The sequence below is a fragment of the Lichenostomus cassidix genome, chromosome 5, assembly GCF_008360975.1.
Source record: "Lichenostomus cassidix isolate B80296 chromosome 5, HeHo_3.0, whole genome shotgun sequence".
Lineage (NCBI taxonomy): Eukaryota > Metazoa > Chordata > Aves > Passeriformes > Meliphagidae > Lichenostomus > Lichenostomus cassidix.
Window position 1 is genome coordinate 51,655,529 of NC_139486.1, and position 22,705 is coordinate 51,678,233.

The window sequence follows — 22,705 nt, forward strand, 5'->3', positions numbered from 1 at the left end:
ATGCACACTTGTGTTTGGGTTTAAATGGCACTCAGAAGGGCAAATTACAGATGAACTGCAATTAACCAGCTGTAATGGGCATTGTCTAAATTTTATTTTTTGCTGTCTCCAAAGGGATAAGAGAAGCTCATATCACAGTCCTTTAATCATGTATGCACTGGATATCATTAATATTTCCTTATATAAATTGCTTATAAACACTGTTGCACCTAATGATTTGAAAAATAAATCATGCATGGATAATTTTTTCTTGCATGACTAAGAGTCAAGAGAGGGTTATATAGAAATAAGTAAGATTATTATTTATTGCTCCTTCTTATATTCCTTATAATGCTTGTTTTTCGTGCATACTTGTTAGACATTTCTCCTAGGTGAATACTGCATTTATCTGGTTTCTGCTTCCTCTTTACTTTTAAAATAGTAACATTTGTGCATTTTCTTGCCTTCCACTTTTATATACCCTTCCACAGCTGCATTTAACCCATTGAACACCTTATGATGTGCCTGTGGTTGAATTACTTTTAAGTTTCTTTTATTAAAAAAAGTGAGTGGAGTTAACTCTTGTATTAAAAGCAACAGCCTCTCTCCACAAAATAAAGACAGCATGAACAGCTCAAAAAGAATAACTGATTTGAAACTAAAATATAACTACAATGCTAAGATAGAGCCCAGCTATTGCCTAAAGCAAAGTTTAATGAACTTTTAGGGATTCTTGGGGGCAAAAATAGCTTATGTTGTTAACTGCAGCTAATAGCTTGCAACAGCAAAAGGTGTCTGGCCACGGTGGTGTGAACATTACTTGGCACATGGTGGGGAAGTCAGCCAAAAAACCCCAAAGCAGTCACTGCCATCAGAGCAGCAACGTCACTGTGCCCAACCTACTCTGAATTCACAAAAGCATCATTCCAATCAATAGCAGCTGCAGCCAGGGAAGCAAAACTTCCAGCAAAGAAATAATGACATTTGCACAAGCCCATCCAATTGATAACAAGTCATCATGAACAACCAGAAATAAAAGGAAATAAAATTGCTGGCAGCTACAGCATGAGGAATGGAAACAAGGAATAGGCTGATGAATTGTCTGAGTTGCAAATTCATTCTCAGTGACTTGCCATTGTAATGAGTGAAATGTGGTTATATTTGACACCTCATTGGATTTATGTTATCCTAAAAGAAAATACTTTTTTTTTTTCTGAAGAGTTATGATGTGTTTTTCTCTTGACAGATGAGTTGATTTAAATTTTGAGATGCCTGAAAGTACTTCGTAAATTCCCTAAGTGGCTCTCTCCAACTCCAGCTACGCTGTTATAAGAATAAAATTTGCAATGCTACATTGTATGGGCCATATTTTCCCTTAAACAGGTGCTCTGGGAATATTTTAAAAAGATTTTGTGTGAGGTATGTCTTGTCTAAACTTAAACCCCTGCTCTAATTCTGTAGTGAAAGCATTACAATCCCTGTAGTGTATTTATAACCATGAAAAGTCTCCAATAACAAACAGCTACCTAAACTACCCACATCTGTAAGAAACACACTGCAGCAGGAGCAGATTTGGAGAGTGGAACAGTGCTCAGGAAGTGACAAATTTTGGGGACAGGAGATTGCTTTGGGCAATGGAATGCAATGGACACTCGTCCCTCTGTGCTCGTGCAGGATGCTGTGCAGTGTCACTACATCTTACAATTCATTACTGGCACAGAATGACAGAAAGTGACTCCAGGATTGCCTGAACTGAGACAAACAGCATGCTCAATCATTTTCCTTTCTGAGTCGATTTGACCAATGGATTAATTTTTTTAACAAGTGTAAAATTATGGGAAATGTTATGTACCAGCTATGGTTCACCTTGTAGGATTCTGATTCCAATACCTTGTTTTCAATTGGTTCAACTTCTCTGCATGCTAAGCGTGCAGATTGAAATTTTCATGCCAAGCTGGAGGAAAAGACAACATTTTGCTTGTGTTCAGAATGTTATAATAGCTGTTTATTGATTGAGGTCTCGTATTGCCATCCTTTGGAAAAATGACTTGACAATCAGTTAGTTGAAAAACTCCCCCAAATCTGACTAAGTTTAATGAATGCACAGAGATCTCAGTATTCCTGTGATTGCTTGGCAGCATCTGGTAGCTCATTATCTCTTCAGAGGCTGACCTTCTCTGAGATGCCATGGAAAGCATAAATGGATGAACACAAACTCTGCAGAGGCCATCGTGGAAGCCAGTGAAATGCAGCAAGAACAAAATCAGAATTTTTTTTTTTTTTCCTGTCAGGCTGGTGGGAGAGACACTTTTGGATTGAAACTTTCTGGAACGAGAAATAATTCCTAATAGTTAAAAGTGATGTATTTTGGTGAAACTGCAGGAAGAAAGGGAGGAAAGCAGTGCATGTAAATTGGCATTTAAACTCTATAGCATGGCTGGCAGTGTTACTCTTGCAAAACATGATCACAACCTGAATTTATGTAATACATAAGACAGATGTAAAGGTGAAACCCTCATTCTTTATCTCAATAAGTGATATTTTTCTTATATTCATTACAAGTAAAAAAATTATCTTGAAGTCCTAAGAAATGGTCAAATTCAAGCTGATTTTCTTAGAAACTAACTTCTTTAAAGTGAAATCTTTCTCAGGAAATGTAACAAAGGGCAAAAGAAGCCAGCTCTCAGAGGAAAAATACATTCTATGTAGCAAAAAGGAAAGTACTTCAATTAAAAGAAAATCTTTTCCATATTAATGTACTCAAGTTTTGGATGAGATCTTTTGTCATAGCTGTGTGGTAAAAAAGCTTCCTCACAGTTATGCAGCGATGATGAAAATGCTTTGGCTTTAAAAAACTCAGGTTTTACAGCCAATTCTTCAGAAGGGGACAGGAATGAAATCTGCAAAAAATAATATTTCTGGGTTTAGATTTTCAATAAGTTTAGTTAGACATAAGCCTTGGAAGTAACAATTAACTCCCTCAGAATTTTTTAGGCTTTCTATGGTACCCACTCCTGCAAAAAAGACATATCAATAAATAATGAAAATATGATGTTCTGATAGCTCTGATCTTTTAAATGTAAGATTTTATGAATGTGGATGCCCTATTGACTCCTTAAAACTCTCATTACCTTTAGCTGTTTCAGGATGTGCATCCCAGGATTTAATATAATGATGGCCTGCAAAGAACTTTGTTGCTTTCCCTCAGACACATTGTTCTAAAAAGTAGCTATTTTCATTCTTGCAAGGCTACATTTTGTTTCAATGGTGCCACTACAGCATGGGTCTTTATTTTTTACTGCTGTAAATCTCTGTGGGGTCTTTTTCCCCCATGAATCCTTATCTCTCTTGTGATCTCCCACTGTCACATTGTGCTGTCTACCCTAAAATGGGGTAAAAGCCAAGATCTATCAATCCAGCTGGAAATCAAGTTGCCTTCCACAAAATGACAGGATGGTGCCGAGAAACATGTTCAAAGTTTGGAGATGTTGTGTACAAAACGACAGGAATGAAGAGGCCAGACAGAGTCTCTTGTCTCCATGGCAACACAATGGTGTGTCTGGCTCAGCTATTTCCTTCTTTTATGATTTTATAGATAACTGGGATCCATCCAGTGAAGTTTCATATTGTCAAAAATAGAATCCTAGCCCCCAATCTAATCAGCAATAGTGATGCATAAAGGACAATCCAATATAAAAAATCAAACTACAGGGGAAAAGTCAGCTGTGGCTTTTGATAACATGAAGGAAAATACATAAATTTGTCTGGAGCCCTGAAATAGTTCTGAATGCTTCAGCTCTGCATTTGGCTAATGGTTAAACTGTATTTTATGTCAGGAAGTTTCCTGTGGTGCATCCTTCCTTCCTGCTGCATCTCATTCCTTCACACTGTTGATGTGCTGCCTTACACACCCCAAACCCTCTGGTGATCCCCATTTCCATGGCTGTGGAAGGTTTAGTTGTGTCCCTAAACTCCTGACAGCTGGAGAAATTTATGTTGAATGAACAGCTTATCCATCAAGAGACAGAATCAAAGCACTCTTGTTAAAAGGCTTTGACTTCAAAATGAAAGCTTTTGTGTAAAAATTGGATCTAAATGGTAATTCTTTTCTTTCATATTGAAAAAATAAAGTCTATTTTATAGTATTGTTTTTAGGGTTCCTTTAAATACAAATACAATTTTTTCCCTTGAAAAGTAGAAATTTTTGTTACCCCAAATCAAAAAATCTCAGATGTATCTCAGAGATGATAAATTTTTTAAAAATCCACATAAAATAATAGGCCTTTTTATTTGAGACTGAGTGAGATTGGTCTCAAAGTGCATGTATATATTTGTATAATTAATATAAGACAAAATCATTAATGATATGAATTTCTGTTTCATTAATATTTCAGGAATTCAACAGGAATGAGTAAACCCAACAACATACACTACCCTCACAACTTGGTTGCTCTATTTAAATGTCTCTACAGAGATCCATTTAAAAGAGAAAATAAGAGTCTCTTCTTTTTTCCCAGACAACAGGACAAAACACTGCCGAGTTGTATTTTAGCAGCTCAAGGCTGCAAATTTCTACCTATCTTAGCATCCATTCCCACGCTATTGTGAAGCACTCTGTTACCTGAATCCATGTCACCTGAGTGCCATTTACAGTCATATACATTTATTAGGTGTTGACTAAAAAAATAATCAAAAAAACACATCATGCTTGTAAAAAAGAAAATTGTCTGAAGTGTAATGTGTTTTATTGAGACCTAGGGAAACTTCATTGTCTGACAGATGGTCTGACACCCACGTTAAGAAATTCATAATCCAATTTCAAAAAAAAAACAACCAAAACACCCTTAAGTAAGAACATATGTGTTTGTTGGAAAAGAAAAAAAAATTGTATCGATCATTTTTTTGTCAGAGCAAGCACATATGGCAGTTCCACTTTCTGTCACCATTTACTTTCTACTTAAAATTTGAATGTCACTAGGCAAGAAAAAAGTTGGGTATTAAAACATAGAAAAGAAGTAACTAAGAACAATCACTGCAAGAACTTTATGCTAATTATTCATGGAAATTAATGACCACCCAGTTAAATCAAACTTCCCCATCCCATTCTGTACTTGCTTTTTTTTCTTTTTTCTCTACACGTCCTCCCATTGGTAGTTACAGTTTTATGATTATTTCCCAACCATCTGTTGCCTTTCCTTGAGCCAAAATAATTTCCCTTTATAATATTGTGAGTAATCACGTCAGCATCATTTCCATGCAATTATGTGTCTCCTTACTAATCCTGCCTCCTCATTCTTGTGTAAATACTCACCGAGTAAATGGGACAATTTGCCATTTAAATTTCTAGTGAGCAGAATCCTATTTGCAAAATTTCAACCTGCCAGTTGTTACCCCTTTTCAGTGTTATTAATGAAATGATAATTAAACATTTACTCTAGTTCCCATCTCCAGACACCAAGAGGCATGTGCATGTTGGATGGAGAGAGATGCTGAATGAACTGGAATGTGTATTGTATTAATAAAGGTGTTGGGTATCTACAGAGATTACACTGGGACTGGGGAAATGCAAAATGCAATTCCCATCTTATGGTGTTTGAAAATTTAATAGTTTTCAGAAGGAAGACAATATTATTTTAAAATTCTTTAAAAGATTTTGGAGTGTCTACATTTTTAGGTATTCCAATAAATAGCCTCATGGTATTTTTTATTAAAAGGAGATATTTGCCGTAATCTAACATTCAGAATAAATTAAATTGATAGCAAGTCAGAGTTCATTGCTAGCATGGTCCCATAGATAAATCTCTGCTGTTTATCTGATGTTGTTAGTGGGAGAGGGGAGCATCAGACATCTGGCTGGGCTGGTTCTTCTGCCAGGATAAAGAACTGCTCTGCCACTGCTGCTTCTCAGGACAAGCAGGGTTGGCAGATCAGCCAGGTGAAAACGGAGATAGGTACAAAGCAAAGTAAATACAAAGTTCTCTTACAACATCCCATGGGATTTCCTTTGTAAATATAGCTGTAATTACTCCAGGCAGGCAATTTGTAGCCCCAAAGCTCCTGGGAAACAAAGAAGAGAGGTTTTGTGAATCCATCCGGTGACTCCTGAAACATGGTTTGATTGTAAATGTGACCTAATGTGTAATTGTAAGTGATGTAAGAAGGGACACAAAGCTCCTCTGAGCAGGAGTAAATGTTGCCAGCACAATGCAGGATAACCACACCTTGTTTGTGACAAACTCCGAGGAACACACAAAAAAATCCACATTTTCAGAAACAGCCAACCTAACTTGAGATACCTGAGGTATTTTTGCAGTGTAGAAAGCCTGCTCACATTTGTTAATCACATCATTAAGGTATACCCATTGATGAGTGAAGGTATTAAATCAAAGAGCTGGGATGGTAATGAATAAATATATCATTATTATCTACAGTAGCAATCCAGGTACGCTTAGGGGACAACATGAAAATGTCCAAAACATGTGTGCACAAAGTCCCTTCCTCTTGTAATGCTTTCTAAAAACACTCAGATTAATGATATTTTAGAGCAACATTTGTTCTGATGAGTTGTTTAAAATGCCAGTGGCAATGACTTAATCCCCTAGTTCAATATGTAATACCATATCCACCTCTTTCAGCTGCTTATAGGCAACATTCTCATTTTAAAAGCTGCCTTTTAAAAGCAAGGTAAGAGGTTGTTACGTGGGGGTTTTGTAGTCCAAATGCTAAACATATTAGGAGTTTTCTGGCTTTTTTTCATTCTTTCCTTATGTAATAAAATAGCCAAACTCTTACTGTCACCTCCTCTCTTTTGGTGCTCAGAGAAACAAACAGCTTGACATTAAAGTGCTTTTCAACTTTTTGTATGGATGTCAGTCAAATTTCATTGATTCAGTGCTCATGTTCTTGTAGCTTTTCTTTCCCTGACTCTTTCGGGACACACACATGTTTAAATTATTCATTAGATTAAATGCTTACCTGCTCTGCATTTCATCAGAAGTTAAAGATTCTCCCCCTCCTTCTGTGCAACCTGAAATTCTGAGTTTATGTTCAGCTGTTGATCCCTGTGCATGAAACTTTTCTGCCCATGTGGTGATACTAATTTCCATCACTTCATAACTGGTTTTCTCAGTAATAGATCATCTAAATATGTCATCTGACTTATTCTGTTAGTTGCAGACTTCCAAAGGAGTATTTTCCATTCAAGTTTAGATCTTATTTTTCCTCCTCTTTTTTTTTTTTTCCTTTGAAGCTAGTTCACTTTTCAGGGTATTATGACTTTAAAGTGTATTCAATAAAGCAGATGTTGTGTAGGTGCTGCTGGTAGGTAGGTAGGTGGTGCAGAGTTGGAAGTTCAAGGGTGTGAAGTGATTTTCCATGCTCACTATGTTATTTGTATCAATAGCAAAAGGTTCTAAAGATGAGTAAATAGGAATGTTCATCCTGGAAATTGCAGATGGGGTGCAGTTTAAGTCTCTAAAAAAAGAAGGATGCTGCTTTTGTTTACCAGAGGAAGATGGAAAGTTCATTAAGTATTTCTGGCAATATTCTGTTTTCATGGTCATGTAATCAGCTAAACTCTTAACAAAAAAAGTGTTTTTTCCCATCATCAGGACGCTGATATGAAACCAGTGGCAATGTGCTCCACAGTGCTTTCATCTCCCTGCCACCTCTTGTAGGCATCAGACTTAGAATAGTTTCTCTGTTTCCACTTTTTTCTTCCTATCTGAAAAGGCTACTGTGTCATCCTGAGCACAAGGGAGATCACATCCTGGTATATTAAAATAAATCTAGGGTCCAGACTCTAAGAATGGGATTAAGATGATTATACCTTAATATAATCTGTGAAAAAATCTGGAGAAGTCTAAACTGTTTCAAATAACATTACACTCCATAGAGCTATTCAATTCATAGTATATCAGATTTTTTATCCCTGCATAAAATCTGTATGACTGCCTGAATTAGAATTTAATTTCAAAAGGGGATACAATCCCAGCCCTATAAATGATCTTATTTGTTGAGCTAGTTAGCCTCCAAAAGAAAAAGAGTGTATCCTCAGGCTGCCCTTTTCTTCTTCCTTTACTTACTAATCACTTCTTTCACTATGCTCGTCAAATATTAAACCAAAACTAACCACAAAGTTTTATTCTGCCAAATATTATTTTTGCTATTTCTACTCAGTAACTCTACACAACCACTTTCCTTGTGTGTGTGTGTGCTCTTTTACCTTTTTCATGGACCTCAGAGGAACACAGCAATATTGATTTAACACTCAAAAATGTATCTTGCAGCAAGCTGAGTTTTCTGTTGGTTTGTCAAAGACTTTCTTGACCCCCACCCCCAGCACTGATAGCAACTAGATTGTCACTTAGGGAGAAAACTTGTGAAGGAAAATCATGTTTGTGCTCTTTCAGCCTTAAAAAGGGGAGAAAAAAGAGAAATCAACAAAAACCCACAAAACCCAGACACACAAAACCAGGGGGGAAAAAGACAATTTTCTTACACTGCTCAGTATATGGCATCCCTATAGCTGGAGATCCTAATCATGCTAATAGGAATAAAATAGAATAGAAATAAAGAAAATGGAAAGCATTGGGATGCAGGACGCTGCCTGGTACTTGTCTCACTCGGTGCTATGTGACAGGAATTGCCAGCATTGCTTGGGCTCAGAGTGGAAAAGTACTGCCAGCTTCAGCCAAGGAAAGCAGGGCTCCCCTGCCCCATGGGGCTCTCAAGGCTCTCACCTGGCACTTTCTAAGGGTTAGGATCTGCTTTGCAGCTCTCATTTGCCACTGGTTTTAAGCAGGTATATGTCCAGGAGAAGGAAAAGTGACACATTTTTCTCTTGCAGCAAATTCACAAGTAATTTACACTTTAGGCTTTCCTGTGGGCTTTACCAAACTTGCTCAGCCTCTTGCAGAAGAGCACTTTCCTAAAATTTATAAGCCTTGAAAAGAGAAAGAAGATTATCCAAATTCCTATTTTATCCAAATTATTGACAATACAAAAATGAAAAGAAATTGGATTTAGGAAGTACTGAGTACCTTTTTCCAGTGGTTTCCCTCACGGAGTTCCACGGTGCAGTCTTAGGGCACTTGAGCCAGATGTGTTGCTGAGGTACGAAGGAAGGATTTAGGTTCCTGCCAGCTTCATAAATCTGTCCTTCATGTGGGTACAGCTGAACACTGAAAAACAGCTGAAATTTCTCCAATTATTAAAAACTAACAAAACCCACCAGAGCTCTCTATTTTATCTGCCCAGTCTATGCCTATCTCTACATCCAGGTTGCAGCTATGACCAGTGCCTTAGATCAGCCCATTTCTCCTTAATTACAGCAGCTCAGGAACAACTCTGGATGGTGAACTTTGGGCAATGTCACACAACTGTTGTTCAAATTTGTATCCATAGTCCTACACAGAAATTAATAAAGTAACAAGTGCCTTATCTTACATTAATATATATTTTAAATATGTCATTCTTAAACACTGCATGCAAATTTTTTGACAATTTCCAGCCCTGCACTACAGCCAAAGTTTGTGTGCATTGGGTGTGTGTCTGCACAGGAGTGGAGAAAGAAGAGAAGAGAACATACCTCCCTTTGTCCTCTAATAATATTCACATTTCTGTCTCCAACTGTTACAGGATAAAATACAGTAAAATGGCTATAACATTACCTATCTGTCTCAACAAAGGAGCAAAGATAGGTAATTTTTGGCAAAGTGCTCTGAAGTAGAAACTGATGGCAGGCTCAAGTTGACTGATATAATTTAACATAGCCAAAGGCTTGTAGGCAGAGTCTGTCACATACTGAAGTGTTCCTTTACAGGGTTTCAACACTGATATTGTTATAATTTAAATATACTAATAATTTAAATACACACACATTTTTATTTTCATTGATCTGATGATTAATATTATTTTCTGTAAAAAAGCATTCAAAGCCTTAATTGCATGTGCCTATCACCAGACTAACATGTGACAAAAGTTCCCCATCACTGTGGGTCTGAAGAGGCCATGTAATTCCCAGCCTTCTGCCTTTAAATGGTGCAGTTGTGTGTCCCTCTCTTGTCTTTTCTGATACAAGGCATTGAAATGCAATGTCACTCCACACATTCCCCCTGATCTGGGATCAGCTCGGGTGCCAGGAGCTGCTTCCCACTGCCCTTGCTTTTCCCCTGTCCCTCCTCCTCCGTGTTAGACACATTCTCCATCTAAAAATCAGCTGCACAAACACACATCTCTCTGTTATTTTTACAGTGTATTGCTTACACTGTTGCTGTGCACTGTTTGAAATATAAAATTCCTATAGGGAATTCTTAGAAACCCTTATAATGCAGTAAATCCTTTAGCTACTTGAAGCCAGTTAATAGGCTTTTTAAGACTAATCACAGCTCTTTACTTGACAAATATATCAGGATACTGCATTCACTGAGTGAAGCTGATACCGTCATTCATTATTTTATGACTTTGCATTAGACAAACTGCAATCAGACTTCTATCTCTAATAAAAATACCCAAAAAGTAATTTGCATTTCTTTCTGGAAAAGGCAGGATTAATGACATAAAATACTTAGCAACTCTTCTACTCAGAGTCTTTAATTCAATGTAAGATAATTTACACAGTAAGAAACAACTTCTAAAGACTCTGGAAGGAAGAGAAGTGGCCAGACCATTTTACACATTAGCAAATGCTTCTTAACTTGCCTTTTAAAGAGGAACTAAATGCACTAACTTTTAAATATCTTACATCTGAAGCTTCATGATAACTACTAAAAATCATTGTCTTTGAGCTGTTCTGTTTTTATTAATGTGCTGGGAGTGCTTTCAGCCAGAAAAAATAAACAAAAAAAATCACATTCTTACAGCTATGCGAGCATTTTTGGAAGAATAAACTCCTTATGACTACAGTAGAACAGTGTATGTGCACTATTATGAATGCATGTACATTATTATTAGTTGCCTAACTAAAATGGGAAGGATAAATAACACTGTAAAAACACCCCACATTTAAAATAAATGTGGTCTTTAGATGCTCTGAACCAGTGTACTTTGGCATAAAATTGAAAAGAGAGAAAAACAACCTTGACTTGACTGTATTAACCCAAGTCCTGTGGCTGAAGAAAACTTAAGGCTGACATCACACCAGTGTTTAGTACAGAATTACCAAAGTAATATTTTAAATAATTCTGCAAATTTTGTTGCTCATGAGAAAAATGCCACGAAGGGTTCCAGCTCTTCATGTGTGAACAGAAGCCTCCAGTGAGGCCTGATTTGATTGCCATTTGCACAGGAATGTGGTAGCTGCTGTCAGCACTGCATGATTCAGCAGGTTTATTCCCCAGGGGACAGCTGACAAAGGCAGGATGAATGGAGGAATTCTCACATCACTGGCAGGAATCTGCCGAAGTCTTGGCTGAACTCTGCGGGGCTGGCAGTGACCACTCATCTCTCACTTACATGAGCATTAAAACTCTATTAATGAGCTCTTTTCTGCACACACTGTAGTGCTTCCAAGAACCTTTGGCATTAAAACTTATACTATCTTTGGGGCCGGGGTGAAAAGTAACCTGCCAATCAAGGCTTCAGGGCACTGCTCTGCTATTTTAACCACAATTTTTGCAGGAGTTTTGACAGATGTTATTATTATTATTATTATTATTATTATTATTATTATTATTGTATTAATACCACTAACACATGAGCACACTGCTGCAGCTCTGTGTTTCTATATCTCTTCCACCTATTAAAGTGCAAATCTCCTCAAATGATGCCAAAGGAGTGCCTTTTCCTGGTCCTGCTCCTCCATCCCATGAACCAGGCATGGTTCGGTATTTCCCAGCCGGAAACCCCAGCTTCATTCCACTCCCTCTAGCCGCAAACCTGGCTGCAGTAGTTAGTACCATACCTCTTCTCCTCGGGTTTGCAGGCGAGCTGCTCCCTCTGCCGAGTTTTCCGTGGATCGCCACCGGCACCTGATGTCCTTCCTGACCATGCTGGGCCCCAGCCCCGACTGGAACGTGGGGCTCTCAGCCGAAGATCTCTGCACCAAGGACTGCGGCTGGGTGCAGAAGGTGGTGCAGGATTTGATCCCCTGGGATGCTGGCACGGACAGCGGCGTCACCTACGAGGTACAGGGACTCTCTGTAACTTATTCAAATGCATCAAAGCAGGGGTGTAGGAAAGCTGTTTGGTCCGTGGTGATGCTGTATGTGCCCTGTTAATTTATACTTTTTACTCTGGTAAAAATGTTTCTCATAATGAATTAAAAGTCGTTTAAACATGTTAACTACACTTCACTGTTGGTCATTGTGCATGAATTCCTTGAGCATTATTATTGATGGGATAATATTATATTCACCTGGGGCATTATTACCACAGAATCACAGGATGGGTAAGGCTGGAAGGAACCACAAAAACAACAACAAAGCCAAAACAAACAAACCTCCAAACAATCCAAACAACAAAAAAACCCCCCAAACAAACAAACAAAACCACAACAAAACAGAACAACCCCCTTACCATTAAGCATGAATGTACTAAGGTCATCTTACATTGGAGTTTTGCAGTTTAGCATGTCAGAGAAGTTTTAATTTCTGCAGATTAATTGTATTATTAATCATTAGTTTCATTTTTAACCTTTTTTTTCTCTTTGATTGCAGTCTCCTAACAAACCTACAGTGCCTCAGGAGAAGATCAGGCCTCTGACAAGCTTAGATCATCCTCAAAGTCCATTTTATGACCCAGAAGGAGGATCTATCAAGCTGGTGGCCAGAGTTGTCATTGAGAGAATTGCACGCAAGGTAGAACACATGAGTCAAATTCTCCAACAAGCAAGAAACCCCACTTCATAAACCAAAAAACCAATCAATACTTTCTCCCCCTTCCCTCCAAATCTACACTCTTTACCTACCCACAGCGAACATAATGGCATTAAAAAAATAGAACTCTCTTAAGGTATTCTTCTAATTCTAGCAATTATTTCTGCTTAATTTGGGGATTTTCCCAAAGTATGCCTAGGAATTTGAAGAGAAAAGGGTGCTGCAGACACAGTAGTGCCTCCCAATGTACTGGTTGAACCCCTCATGTATGAGCTTCCTCTTTTAAGTGTCCACAATCATTTTTTTTCAGGGGGAACAGTGCAATATCGTTCCTGATAACATAGATGATATTGTGGCAGATCTAGCACCGGAGGAAAAAGAAGAAGGTACGTTTGAAATGAGTTTGTGCATTACTAATAATTTATATTTTGTTCCATTCTTCTCTGTCATTTGTAGATAAGGTAGGAAGGTGACTTAGGAGCAAAAATTTCTCTCCATGTCAAACAGTGATTTAGGTTTTCATCTCTTCTGGTATCTTCTATTAGCCTTCCCTTATACAGAAAAGAAATTGCATGTATACCTAGAAGATGACAATAACAATACAGGTCATAAAAGAGAGAAGACTTTTGGGGTTCAAATAATTATTTTTTTTAAATGAAAGTTGGCAATTGGTAATTCTTTTTTCTAATGGGCTAAAATGGAGAAGATAAAATGCAGAAGGAAATAATGTTTCCTATTAGAATCTAAAGTAATCATCAGCTGAGTAAAGGAAAGAAAATGGAAGACTATTTTTAACATTCTGTGCTTTTCCTCACTATTCAGATGATACTCCTGAGACCTGCATTTATTCCAACTGGTCCCCATGGTCAGCCTGCAGCTCTTCTACCTGTGAAAAGGGCAAGAGGATGAGGCAGAGAATGCTTAAAGCTCAGCTGGACCTCAGTGTGCCCTGCCCAGACACTCAAGATTTCCAGCCCTGCATGGGTCCAGGCTGTAGTGATGAAGGTAAGCAGGAATGGAAGGTGGAGGAGAAGAATACTTTGTAGAGTTTACTTTTCCTGTAAAGTTCTTTAGGATGTTGGCTGCTGAAGTGTGGTTTGGGTTATGGCAAACAGAAAGTTGCTGCAGAACATGAATGGAAGCTGTCTGCAGTAATTTTTCTGCATCTCAGCAGAGTCAGTGCCTGAAGTACACAGAAGTATGAAGGAAAGGAGTGAAGGATGTGTGGAGGAGAGGACAATGTGAAAGACAGCATGAAAGTGCTGCTGCACACAAATGGGCAGCAGTTCTGTGAATATCCACCATTGAAATGGCTCTCTGTATTGCAGATGGCTCCACCTGCATGATGTCTGACTGGATTACATGGTCCCCCTGCAGCGTCTCCTGTGGGATGGGAACGAGATCCAGGGAGAGATATGTGAAACAGTTCCCTGAGGATGGCTCCATGTGCAAAGTGCCTACTGAAGAGACTGAGAAGTGTATTGTAAATGAGGAATGCTGTAAGTGTTTTATTCAGCTTTATAAAATCCAGCCAAGAGCAGGAGCACTGCCCAAATCACTTTTTATGTGAACTTTAGTGGGGTTCCACAGAGCTCCATCTTGGGCCCTGTGCTCTTCAATACCTTAATAAATTACTTAGACACAGGACTGGAAGAGATACTAAGCAAGTTAACAGATGGTATAAAACTGCAGGAGCTTTTGACTCCCTCAGAAGCAGGGAGGCCTTGCAGAGAGACCTCAACAAATTAAAGAACTGGGCAATTGCCAAATATATGAAGTCCAACAAGAGAAAGTGCTGGATTCTGAACTTGAGATGGGGCAACCCTGGATGTACAGACAGATGGGAGCAAGAGGCTGGAAAGCAGTGTCTAGGAAAGGGACCTGGGGGTCCTGGTCAGTGGCAAGTTGAAAATGAGCCAGCAGTGCCCTGGCAGCCAGGAGGGACATCCCTGTCCTGGGAGACATCAGGCACAGCACTGCCAGCTGGGCAAGGGAGGGGATTGTCCTGCTCTGCTCTGAGCTGGGGCAGCCTCACCTCCAGTGCTGGGGGCAGCTTTGGGTGCCACAGTGTAAGAAGGATATTAGAGTGACCAAAGGGGAGCTACAGAGGTGGTGAAGGGCCTTGAGGGGAAGCCATAGCAGGAGCTGCTAAGCTCAGTTGGTCTGTTTAGCCTGGAGGAGACTGAGGAGAGACCTCATTGCAGTTACAACTTCCTCATGAGGGAAGGGGAGGGGCAGACACTGATCTCTGCTCTGTAGTGACAGTGACAGGACTAAGGGAATGGCCTGAAGTTGTGTCAGGAGAGGTTTCAGTTGGATATCAGGAGAAGACTGGGCACTGGAAGAGGGTCCAGAGGGCAGTGGTCACAGCACTGAGCCTGGCAGAGTTCAAGAAACATTTGGACAACACTCTCAGGGACATGGTGTGACTTGGGGATGAACCAGTAAAGGGCCATGACAGTGGACTCCAATGATCTCAACTCTGCTGATGCTGTGACACTAATGAACAATTTCCTCTGTCCCCTTTGCACAGCTCCCAGCAGCTGCCTTGTCACTGAATGGGGTGAGTGGGATGAATGCAGCGCCAGCTGTGGCACAGGGATGAAGAGGAGGCACAGAATGATCAAGATGACTCCAGCTGATGGATCCATGTGCAAGGCAGAGACCACAGAGGCAGAGAAGTGCATGATGCCTGAATGCCGTGAGTGTTTGGGAGTTCCTCTCCTCTGCTGTAAAAAGAGACATCATTTCTGACACATTGTCCCAGCACACAAAGAACACAGATAAACCAGTGCTGCTTTTCCTTGTTCTCCTTAAAATGAGGAGAAAAATCCTGGGGATTGTGCATTTAAGTAGCATATGCACCATCAGGATGAGAGCATCAATAAAAGACATTCAGTGGGATCTTATTACTCTGTGACCCACACAGTGGTGTGTGAATCAGTCAGCCATACCTAAACAACTCTAAGTTATGCAATATGAGGTTTATTTGACCATAAGGCAAGAATAAAACAAAACAAAACAAAAAAGCCCAAAAAACCCTCAACAACAGTGCCCTCTCCTCTTAGCCCATTAACAGCTCAGAAATTAAGGTGTTTCTTTTGTGCAGTCAGCCAGTCTCACCCTTACTGTCACTATTAATTTCCTAGGAAATACTAAATTTTGGTAGATTAAATATGGAAGTTTCACCTTTTAGACTAAATTGACTTCCAGTTCTGCTCACTGCAACAATGCCCTTTTTTTTTACAGGAGTTATGATTGAAACGTAGCTCCTTAAGCTATCCCCCAGCTGCACTGGGACTCAGCAGATATAGAAAAAAAAATTTTAATCAAGCAAAAGCTTTCAATTTAATATAAAGCTTTCTGAGCTCCATCAGCAACACCATTCAGCTTGTGAGAAGAAGGTATAATTGGTTGATGATAATATAGCACATTATCCACCTGTATTATTTTCAAAATGTTTACCTTCATAATTTATTAATAATAAGAATTCATTACCTTTTCATTTTCCATCAGATACCATCCCCTGCCTGCTCTCTCCCTGGTCTGAATGGAGTGACTGCAGTGTGACCTGTGGGAAGGGAATGAGAACCAGGCAGAGGATGCTGAAATCTGCTGCTGAGCTTGGAGACTGCAACGAGGAGCTGGAGCAAGCAGAGAAGTGCATGCTGCCCGAGTGCCGTAAGTTTGGAAAACCCCCTGGAAGTGGAGGCTAAATACAAGTGCCAAAATCTATGGGTCAAACCTCTATCATCATTTCTTAGCATCACTTCTTACATAGGCAGGGTATCAACTGTGCATTGTTAAAAAAACCTGTATTGTTATTATTATTATTAATTATTATCACCATCATCATTATTATTACAATTATTATTATAATTATTATTATTTTATACACTTTCAGTAACTGAGAGCTGGAATATGACCATGTCTTACTTCCCCCTATGCAGATTCCCAGCATTGCTGTGGGAATACAGTTCTGCATGTTTAACACACTGCAGCTTCAGGCAACTTCCCAGCAGGAAATAAGTCAGAATTATAAAACTTCTGTTTTCACTCAAATGCAAAACATGTGCCAGGAAGGAAAGAAAGAAGAGGTAAAATCACCTGTGTGATTCTTTTAGCTCAAAAAGAGCACAAAAGAGGCTTTTTCCACCTTTGATTCATCTCTGAATGGTATCACTTTGCAACCTGCCAGTGGATGGTGTGGAGACAGCTGTAGTGATTTTTTTACCTTATTCCATTAAAATCCCCCACTTCTTGGGCAGTGCAAATTTCTAGTTGCTTTTCAGTCTTTGTGTAGTGTGATAGCCTAAGGCACTGCTGAATGAATGAGATATGATTGCTTTTAGCATCCTGTTTCCATCTGGTTTATGAGGTTTTATCACAAATTACATTATTTTTCACAGAAAGTATCTGTTAAAAAGGCTTTTACACTATAATTGCTCATTCAGCTTTTCTTAAATAATGTGAAATATAATTCTGTTTATTATTCACTGGGGCTGTAAGTGTTAAGCAGTGCTGAAAGATGAAAACTTTTAAGATATAATGATATTATTGAATATGGCTTATTGCATAACACTGCCTGCAAAGCAAGGCTTAGATCTCAGAGGCAGCAAATTCTTTTTAAATATAACTCAATTTTCAACAGCTTTTCATTACAAAACAGACAGATGGGTGGGAAAATTGAAGGAGTCACAGGAGAATTATTTATATGTTCTTTGTAATTTTAGTGATCTGCCAGCACCACTCTTGAAGAAGAAATTGAGGAGAGTGTCCAATAATAATTCTGCTGGGAATGGACTCAGAAAACTTTGACATACAGCCTCAAAACATTTTCTGAGGAGATTGGGGGCTTAAGCAGGGTTCATGTATTTGGGGTGTAAAGACTCACCAGGCACACCTTGACCTCGTGTTCAGATCTGATGGATTTTGTGTCACATTTCTGCTTCTTCCTCTCTGCAGCCATCGACTGTGAGCTGACAGAGTGGTCCCAGTGGTCTGAGTGCAACACCTCGTGTGGGAAGGGCCACATGATCAGGACAAGGATGATCAAAATTGAGCCCCAGTTTGGAGGAGCAGCTTGCCCAGAGACCGTCCAGCGCACAAAATGCCGAGTGAGGAAATGCCTGAGGGGCTCAGGGATGGAAAAGAGGCGCTGGAAGGAGGCCAGGGAGAAAAGGAGGAGTGAACAGGCAAAGAAGAACTTAGATAGTGAGCAGTACCCAGGTGAGTGTGGAACCACCTGCAGTGTGTTCATGGCTTTTCTGCATGACAGGGGTTTGTGAGCAGCTCCACTGCATTCTGTGAGAGCCTCTTCAACATTTCAGTCAAGGAGAAGTTCTACCCATACAATAAAACATAGTCACTTTCAGGGCTTGCCTGTCACCAAAATCACCCAGCCTAACTTTGGGGCACCATGGAGAAAAGCCCACATCTGTCTGTGTCCCATCACTAAAAATATTTTAGTTACTCCACACAAAAGGTTGTCAAAGTTTAAGATTTACACCTGGCACAGGACTGATTGCAATTTCAGCAGATCTGGGTGACAACCTTTACATCCAGCTAGCTTCAAACATTTAAAATAATTGCTCCTAGATCCAATGGGGAATTTTAAAACTAAATTAATTTCCACCTCAATGGTGTGATTCAGACTCAGACTGCTCCAAGAGATCTGCTTGAACTGCTTTTCCAATGGGGCACAGTATCATCAAGCACTGACTCCCCAAATCCACAGAACCTAATATCTTATGGTAGAGTTTTACCTGGATAGGAACTACTGCTAAGTTGTGGCTCATACTTGTCTGACATTTAACCATTTCTTATTTTATATCTTTTATAATGTACACATTAAATTTATTTTTAATTTTTTTTCAGTGTTTGACAAATGCAAGTTGTTGATATTTAACAGGGGTTTCTACTAGTGAAAACTTAATCAAATCACTTACTCTTTTCAGTTTGTAGGCTGAAACCATGGACTGCTTGGACAGAATGTTCTACCCTCTGTGGAGGTGGAATTCAGGAGCGCTACATGATGGTAAAGAAGAGGTCCAAAAGCACTCAGTTTACCAGCTGCAAAGACAAAAAGGAGCTGAGAGCATGTAATGTTCATCCTTGTTAACAAAACACAAGGTTCCAAGTGATGCACTCTGAGCTAAATGGAAAGTCAACCTTGGTTTGTCTTTTTTAAAACAACAACAACAACAGCAACAAATATAAAGTGTATATTAGTTTTCATTTTTGCAGTGTGGTTTGCTTTTTAGTCTTGCTGGTGCAAGAAAAATATTTTATAAATATTTCCTCACAGATTTCTGCTGAGAGTAAATCTTTGGTACTCCAGCCAGCCCTTAATGCATAAAAATAATAAAGTCATTATGAGTTATTTAACTAAAATATAGACATATCTGTGGACATGGAATAGCCATATACAAACACTACTTGTAAAGACATGGGGTGCATGCATATTAACAAAACTGAGCTAAAGTGACAGAAAGTTTCCTATGTGGGAAGATTTCTCTCTAGGTTTGATTTTGAAAATCCAAAGCAGTGCCTCTGTGATTACACAACTATGCCAAGGAGTAATTTCAGTAATGCTGGTTCAATAACATTAAAGGTGCATGTTTGTCTTTTGACACTATTGGGTTAAGCTGGTAGTTATAATAATAATAATAATAATAATAATCCTAAATACTTTTCTTCACATGGATGCTGTGGTCCATGCAAAAAAGGTCTTTGTTTCTTCAAAACTTAAAAAGGAAATAATTTTTGCAGCTCGATGTCTGACTACTACACAGTCACAGTCAAGAGAGCACATAAAGAAAACATGCAAATATCATATGTGTAGATTCCATATTTGGTCTGTCCATTTCCTCTCAAAATGGATACAGAACTAGTAGAAATTGGTCCTGAGTGTTGCAACAGCTGTGTCACAGGAAAATTTCCACATGAGAGACATTAAAAAATAAGAGTCATTTTCACAAGGATGTTAGTCACAAGAAAAGAGGGAAATAAGTTTATAATAAAACAAAAATGGTAGAGAAAAGGTGAACCACATTCTCATGCATCCCTTAAAATTGAAATGAGCCTCTGAAAGGAAACGACAGTCTTTTAAAAAACTAATTAGAGATTGGCACAACAATACATTCACTGCAGTGTCATCTATGTTTTTTTTTTTTTACTCAGAGAATAAGATAATCTAAAAATTACTAAATTTGTGAGAATTAGCCATTTGTAGATATAACAGCCAGGTTAAATGCCCTCCCTGACTACTTAAATGATCAACAAACTGCCTGGGATTGGAAAATACCTCCTCACCTTCCTAATTACTGTTTTACCCCATCTCCTGAAGAATTTAGCTTTCATCCCTCCACAGTTTCAGGTGTAATCAGTGGGACCCTTGGCTCCACTTGCTGTTGGAATAAAATATTGTCTTGTAAGTTCAACAAAGCATTAAGAGGGGAAGGTGATGGGTTATCTTTTGGTCCAGGAAAGGCAGCATTCCCTTATGCCTCTACAGAAGTGATAACAATGCACTGAATAAAAAGACTGTTGATGCTGACTCTTCAGCTTGAGAGAAATGAATGGAGAGAAATTTTTTTATAGTCTCTTCAAACCAGCCTTAAGTAATTTACTCACTTCCTTAACACTTGGTTAAGGTCCTCCCTAGGGATCTGACACCTGGGGTGTGAGTGTCTGCTGTGCACCACAACCCTCTGAGCTGTTCCTCCTCCCCACTGTCACCACACCACCCTGGGGATCCTCTGTACCTGATGGGCTCAATGGGCTGGGTGCATTAATTTTGGATTTTTAAATCAGCATTTCTCCCCTGAACACTGCAAGGGCTGCTCAGGACTCCCACAGCTGGCACAGCCCAACCCCTTGAGGTATTTTGCTACTTTTTGCAGATTAGGAATGAAGGAAAGGCAGGGAAATAATGGAACAACTGCAGTGTGAACCTTCTCCTGCTGCTGCTAAAGGAAATGTGTGAATGCCCACAGTCAACCAAACCAGGAGAATAAAGAATACAGCAAGGTTTAATGCTAAAACCAAACATTTTACTTTTTGCACAGCCTGGCTCACTTAATAATTCAGATAGTTTGCCTCCTTGTGCCTGTTCAAAAATTCTGCAGTTTCTGTCTCTACAGCACTGCCATTACAGCATAGCAGCAAGATTGTCCCTTACCAATGCGTTTAGGACTTTACATTTCACTTTTATGACCAAAAAAAGAAAGTCCAACAAAAAAAAAACAAAAACAAAACAGTGGAATGATGTTATAGGTACTGGAGGAGTGACCAGCTGAGCATATATCAGGTGAAGAAACTGCAGAGAAGGACCACAGTGATGAATGCCAGAGACCTGGCCAGGGCAGAGCCATATCTCTGGCTGAGCTGGCAGAGGTGTCCCAGCTCAGGCCATTCACTCAGAACAGTACTCTTTGACCATAAATGTGTTGCAGAGTGGTTTTGAAGGCTTTGAAGGATCTATGAGCCTGGGGCAGAGGGAGCAGAAGAGGAAAATTTCTCCTGAATGGAAAAATATTGCTGAGTTCAGGAACCAGATTTAGCTCATCAACCCTTACCGCTTGTTCAAGCTCATCTTGCAAAACCGTGCCTGTTTCAGCAAATAATCGATTAAACCCAGTGTTGTATTTTCATTTTCACATTTGTTCCTGCTGACCAAGCTCTTTTGTCTGCTGAATACTTCTTTTGCCAAAGGCCACATAGTCCAAAAACACCTTTAGGTATACAGAAAACACACAACATCTTTCTAAACCTGCCCACAACATTGTCCATTAAAACAATCTGCCATTCCTTTCTCCGTGGTTCTTAGCAATTTGATTCTCCATATACTTTTCCTTGTCTCTCTCTTAGAAGGCTGTCCAGTGTGATTTCCAGTCATTTCTCTTAGGCTCAATAAAGTTCTGAATGTTGCAATTCGTTTTTCCCCCACCTTGTTAATACTGAAGTGACAAGGTAGATTGCACCAGGTCAGAAATGTGTGAACACTCCTGCCTATGTTCAGCTTTTCACACTGTTTTTCTGTTCAAGCATTTTACGGATCACTCGTCTTTCTTCTAACTTGATACAAGAGAAACATTTAAGCTTGTTACATTTTGTAAAAAAAAAAAAAGAAAAAGAAACACAAACAAAAACAAACGAAGAAAAAATAAGGTTGATTTTCTATTCAGAAAAAAAAAAAGAAAAAGCTCTGATATACAACATGTAGAAGTCTTGCATTGTTACTGTAAACTTTCTTAGTAGTGTAATAGGCACTGATGATCAGTCAGTAAAAATGAGAACTGTTATCGTTCTGATGTCTTGAATAATCCTGCTGAACTGAAAGCACAGATGTCACACCAGTTTTGTAGACCTCAACTATCCGATTTTAGCATTGTGCGTATGTTTTTTTTCTAATATACAAACTATAGAATCTTTACACATGATGAAAAAGAAAAGTTAGGGGCTTAACAAATGTACAGTAGGACTCTCTGTGTGCGGCATACAAGTTACAGTTTTATTTGATTGCATTTTTAGATTTCCTTTGTTGTTTTTGTTTGCTGTGGAATTATGAAAAAGCTACCATGAACATTTCTTACCAAAGTCTTGTGTAGATGTTTTGTAGCTGTCTGCCTAACACATTATTATTATTATTATAATTATTATTATTATTTTGGAATAAAGACATCTTTACTATGAATTTTACACTTGTATGAGATTCTGTTCAACTAATAGGATCATGTACACCAAAAAAACACTTAAAAATATGAGGAGTCATGTTCTTGCTTACACTTTACTCCTGTTCAAGGTAACAGGATATCAGGAGTGAGTGGATTTCACTAAAACCAGTCATTCTCTCTACTTGGAAGTTGTTTGCATCAAGGTCTTTGTCAAATAGGTTTTTGTTCTCTAGA

The 22,705-nt window shown here is 38.9% G+C and overlaps 1 protein-coding gene across 2 annotated transcripts in view; it reads left to right on the forward strand.

Annotated features, from left to right (window-relative positions):
- Positions 1 to 22,491, forward strand: part of SPON1 (spondin 1) — a 288,707-nt gene extending 266,216 nt beyond the window's left edge. For both annotated transcript variants that reach the window (XM_085063050.1, XM_085063049.1), the window contains exons 8-16: positions 11,903 to 12,104; positions 12,636 to 12,776; positions 13,105 to 13,180; positions 13,617 to 13,799; positions 14,123 to 14,293; positions 15,328 to 15,495; positions 16,311 to 16,475; positions 17,760 to 18,023; positions 18,752 to 22,491. In XM_085063050.1, the coding sequence (XP_084919176.1) occupies positions 11,903 to 12,104; positions 12,636 to 12,776; positions 13,105 to 13,180; positions 13,617 to 13,799; positions 14,123 to 14,293; positions 15,328 to 15,495; positions 16,311 to 16,475; positions 17,760 to 18,023; positions 18,752 to 18,915 (1,534 nt within the window). In that variant the 3' untranslated portion in view covers positions 18,916 to 22,491. The remainder of the gene's footprint in view (positions 1 to 11,902; positions 12,105 to 12,635; positions 12,777 to 13,104; positions 13,181 to 13,616; positions 13,800 to 14,122; positions 14,294 to 15,327; positions 15,496 to 16,310; positions 16,476 to 17,759; positions 18,024 to 18,751) is intronic.
- Positions 22,492 to 22,705: the final 214 nt, after the last annotated feature.